This window comes from Buceros rhinoceros, unplaced genomic scaffold (assembly GCF_000710305.1).
Source record: "Buceros rhinoceros silvestris isolate BGI_N320 unplaced genomic scaffold, ASM71030v1 scaffold34450, whole genome shotgun sequence".
NCBI classification, from domain to species: domain Eukaryota; kingdom Metazoa; phylum Chordata; class Aves; order Bucerotiformes; family Bucerotidae; genus Buceros; species Buceros rhinoceros.
The window spans coordinates 558-5,308 of NW_010390721.1; the positions used below are offsets into that span (position 1 = coordinate 558).

The following is a 4,751-nucleotide window of genomic DNA, read 5'->3' on the forward strand; positions in this document are numbered from 1 at the left end:
ACCACTTCCAAATTCCTCCTCATCTGGCATCCTGAGACGGCAAAGCTCACCATCACAGCTCCCTCTGCAGGCTTCATCTCCAGCAAAGTGCTGCGCAGCGAGTCAGACTTCAGGAAGCTCCTACTTGGTTCTGTGGGTCTTCTTTCAGGTTTGGCACCTCTAGATATTCACATCTCTGCTGTGTCCAACAGTGGGGGTCTGCCACTTCCAAATTCCTCCTCATCTGGCATCCTGAGACGGCAAAGCTCACCATCACAGCTCCCTCTGCAGGCTTCATCTCCAGCAAAGTGCTGCGCAGCGAGTCAGACTTCAGGAAGCTCCTACTTGGTTCTGTGGGTCTTCTTTCAGGTTTGGCACCTCTAGATATTCACATCTCTGCTGTGTCCAACAGTGGGGGTCTGCTGCTGGTGAGCACAAAGGGTGCTGTGAACATGGTGGAGCCAGATGGGACACAGAGGCACATCTTTGACCTAGAGGGTGGCCCCCTGGCTCAAGGAAGTCCTGTCCAGCTGAAGACCTTTGGCAGCACCCTGGCCTGCATGCTGGCTGGAGTCCTGTACCTCGTTGACCAGAATAGCGGAAGGCTCATAGAAAAGAAAATCCTGAACATGAAAGAGGTGCATTTTCTGGAGTCCCCAGGAGAGGAGGACAGCATCCACCTCCTGACTCAGACAGGCATCTACAGCTTTAGCTTCTCGAAACCTGAGGACAGCAGCAGACCTGAGCCATACCTGGTGGAGATGGTGTTCGAAGAGGCCTGCAGATACTACCAGAGGAGGAGCCTCAGCAGCTCCAAGCTGACAGTGGAGAAATTGAAGAAAGGTGGTGTGTTCCAGGCTCCTGTGGCCCTCACTGCCATCCTGCAGCACAGCCTCTGCCAGAAACAGAAGCCAGCCCAGGGCCTCCAAGACACTTATGCCAAGCTGTTGAGTACAATGAGCCTGGAGTTGCAAAGTTACATGAGCCTGGAGCTCCTCAAGACCTGTGTGGTGTGTGCCCCAGAGAGTGAGGTGGAAAGCTACTGCGAGCAACTGGTGGAGCAGGAGGTCAGCCGTGTTCTGCACTCTGACATGGACAAGGACAACTTGGCCTACCTGAACTCCATCTTTGCCTCCTTCCCCAAGGCTGCCTGGAAGGCCACGAGGAGCTGCCTGCAGCTGCAGCAGAACGGGGATGGCCTCCTGGTAGCCAGGGCCACCCCAGAGGTGTGGAAGAAGGTCATTGGAGGGCTGCAGCAGGAGGAGGTGGGTCAGAATGGGATTGTCCCGCTCTTCGAGCTCATCTGTGCTTCCTTCCTGAGGTTCAAACCCAAGTGGCTGCCCAGTTTTGTGGAGCTTACCCAGCAGTACGTTAGCATCTCTTGGGCATACAGCAGCAAGGAGGGCCCAGAGGGCCGGGTGCCGCTGTACAAGAGAGCACTGGGAGTACTGGCCAGAAAGAACCAGCGCAGTGAGTCAGATGATGAGATGGAGCTCGAACTGCTGCTCTGCAGCAAGAGGCCTAAGGCTGTGCTGCAAGCTCTGCACCTTCTCATCCGCCTGAAGTGGTGGCAGCGGGTGGTGGAGGTGGCAGAGAAGTTCTCCAAGCTCAGCCCCTTGCTTAACAAGGAGATATTCACCACACTGCTGGCAGAGTTTGCCCAGCACCGGGAGCTGGACTCTTATGTGGACACACTGTGGCCACTGTGCCCCACAGAGCTCACTGCCTCGGACATCCTCACTGTGGTCCTGCAGCACCTTCCTCGCTCCCAGGAGGACCCAGTGCCTTTCTCCAGTGCGGGGAACCAGCTGACTGTAGGCTTACTCAAGCCGCTGCTGCAAAGGGTTGTGCAGCGTCCTTGCATCCAGGACGACCACCCCGAGAGCACAAGACCCTCTCAAAACCAGCAGACAATGATGCCCCTCAGCCACCCATGGCAAGGGCTTCCTCCCCCTCAGCGCTGGTACAGGGTGACACTGCTTGAAGTGGGGAAGGGATGCCTTGCAGAGCCCCACCTTCCCCCCTCCCACCCCACCCCGAGAGCACAAGACCCTCTCAAAACCAGCAGACAATGATGCCCCTCAGCCACCCATGGCAAGGGCTTCCTCCCCCTCAGCGCTGGTACAGGGTGACACTGCTTGAAGTGGGGAAGTACAATGGTATCCGAAGCTTTGGGTTCACGAGGAGGAGAAAGCCACGTCCACCCCAGGAAATCCTGCCCTGCCTGGCAGTACAGAAGCCTGCTCCTTTCTGAAGCCTCCCTATGGCAGCGTCTCAAGGAGTCTGTTGGGTGGCAGGGGCTAGGGGGTCTCATCTGAGGCAGATGAGATGAGGGCAAGCTTTCTGGCTATTTCTAGCAAGTGCAATTGCGTGTGCCCCAGTGGAGGAGCAAATGCCGGGTGCATTTGCAGATGAACGCACTGGCTGCGCTACAGGGCTACAGGACCGCGCCCTGCCCAAAGCACTTTGTTTCCCCTTTGCCTGGCTCCTTTATAACTTCACTTCTACTTCTCTGGTTATGCAGGAGGGGTGGTGGGCAGGGGGACACACGGTTATTCGCCCCCATTCTCTGCTCAGTGAGTCGGGTGGTACCTCCAAGCTCTGCCTGTGAGAAACAGCACTTTTCTTAGAGCAGGGTCACCGCGTCCTGCTGCTTGGGCTTGGTCAGATAGATGCTAAACGCTGGTGTAGTGCAGCTCCACCGTACTGGGGTTCCCAGCACAGGCACCGGCAGCTGCAGCACTGTGCACGCTGTCTCACTGCAATTCCACTGGGATCAATCCTGGAGCTGTGACTGATTGCAGTTACTTTGCTGAAGAGCGCAGCCTAATTCCCTTATCTCTCTATCCCAGACGGTACCCGAACTCTTCTGAGCTGAGAAGCTGGCAGCAGCCTGTGTGAGCTTGGGGCTGGCCCTGCCTCTCCTTTTTCTTTGTGGAAGCTTAGATTATGCTGCAGGACGTCCGGGCCCTCTGTTCCCATCTCCTCTACCTTTGCCCTTTGCACACAAAGGGGCTTTGTCAGGGTTGTCTGGCTCATATTGTGCCTGTTTGCAAAGTCGGTGTAACTTGAGAATGGTCATGCAGGAAGATCCAGGTTCCAGCCTCCCTCTGGTGCTCGCTGCCTGGCCTCCTCCTCCGGGAGAGAGACCCTGGCTGTGGCTTTGCCCCTGCATTCCAGGCTGAGAAGGAGCTGTCTCTTGCCTTGTGGGCTGGCAGAGCCGGCCTGGGATGGGATGGGGGAGATTCACCTGCATTAGTCTCCTTGAGAGTGTGGTTAAGTGTGGAAGACAGACTCCTTTTAAAAATAAAGGTTCCTAAAGCAGTGCCGGATGTTGTGAGGATGCGTGCCCTCAGGAGCAGGGCAGTTTCGTTTTGCTTCTAGTGAAAAGTGGCCAAGCTCAACTCACTGTGGTGCTGCCTGGTGTGACTCACCACTGGTACATGCTGGGCTCAGAGATCGCGCTGTGCCTGGACAGCCTGTTCCCTCTGTGGTATTCGGCTCCTTATCGCTGTGAAGCCGTGGCAGCAGGAGCCTGCACAGGCAGGCAGGAGCCTGCATGCTGCAGAGAAGGGCCATCCAGGCGCTGCACAGTTGCAGCTGGGCTCGAGGTGGGGTTGAGGAAGGGAGAATTTTTTCTCAAGAGCTGCAGTGTGTCCCTTTGACCCCAGCAACAAGGAGCGCCAGGCCAGGCCTGGCAGGAGCCTGCTGTCCCAGGCACGCAGTGGCAGAGCTGCTGTTGGGGGGATCCTGGTTTGTCAAACTGCCGCAAAGATGCGGCTCGGCTGCAGAAAGTCCCTGTGGTGGAAAAAAGCCTGGTAAAGAGGAAGAGGAACTGCTGCAACGGTTCTCTAGAAGCTGGGTGGCTATTGATGAGACCTTCCTTATGGTGGGCCTCGTGCTGTAGCTGTGGGGTGCTGTGACTTTCCCTCCCGCACTGGGGAAGTGGATTTTGACAGCTGCCACTCACAAGAGCAGAGAGAGCCAGCAGCAACCACTGTGGGCATTTTGCAATGAACCGTCCTCACCTCTTCCCAAGCAGCTGCTGGCCTTGCCTGATGCTGCTTTCACCCGAGGAGGGTGGACCCAGGCGCTCTCAGAGCCACAGCTCCAGGGACTGGGTTGGTGCCCTGGGGCAGTGCTGAATGGGGAGCTGCTGAGAGCAAGTTCCACGGCCTGGCAAAGGCTGTGCAGTAATTTGGGGTGAGATTTTCACTACCAGGGCTAGGTTTGGGTGCAGGTGGCCACGGTGACACAGCAAACAAGGGAGTCAAGCTCCAGCACTAGCTCTGGAGAGAAGAAAAGGCCATGGCTGGAGGCTGAGCAGGGAGGGAGCAGTGCCCACAAAGCCAGCAAGTGGAAACTGAAGCAGCAGTCCTGCGTGGCTGGTGTCCCTGCAGCACAGCGAGGGAAGAGGAAGCAGGGAACGCTGTGCAGCTTGGGGACAGCTTGGGGCTCAGGCATGGAAACCTCCACATGCAGCCCCTAAGCATGCACAAAACAGCCACACTTGAGAGATTGAGGATTTAGGGTGAGGGGGGAGCAACAGCAGAGCAAATGGGGGGAGCAGAGGCTGGGCCACCCCACAGGACAGATTCGGCTGGGTGATAGGCAAGTACAGGGCTCTTTCTGCGGTCAGGATGGGTGCTGGGTGAGATAGCAGGAGGTGAGGCCAGTGCAGCTCCCGATAACGCCTGAAGGAAAGATACTGATTAGAAGATCTGAAAGCAAATGGAAACAGTGATAAAGCAGATGCGTGTAGCAGAGAGCGA

General features: G+C 56.8%; 1 protein-coding gene across 1 annotated transcript in view; it reads left to right on the forward strand.

Moving 5' to 3' along the window:
- Positions 1-2,852, forward strand: part of HPS6 (Hermansky-Pudlak syndrome 6) — a gene marked incomplete at its 5' end in the record, with an annotated part of 3,353 nt that extends 501 nt beyond the window's left edge. Inside the window, 2 exons of the mRNA XM_010138855.1 lie at positions 192-1,949; positions 2,832-2,852. Coding sequence (XP_010137157.1) covers positions 192-1,949; positions 2,832-2,852 — 1,779 coding nt within the window. The remainder of the gene's footprint in view (positions 1-191; positions 1,950-2,831) is intronic.
- Between the last annotated feature and the right edge of the window lie 1,899 nt (positions 2,853-4,751).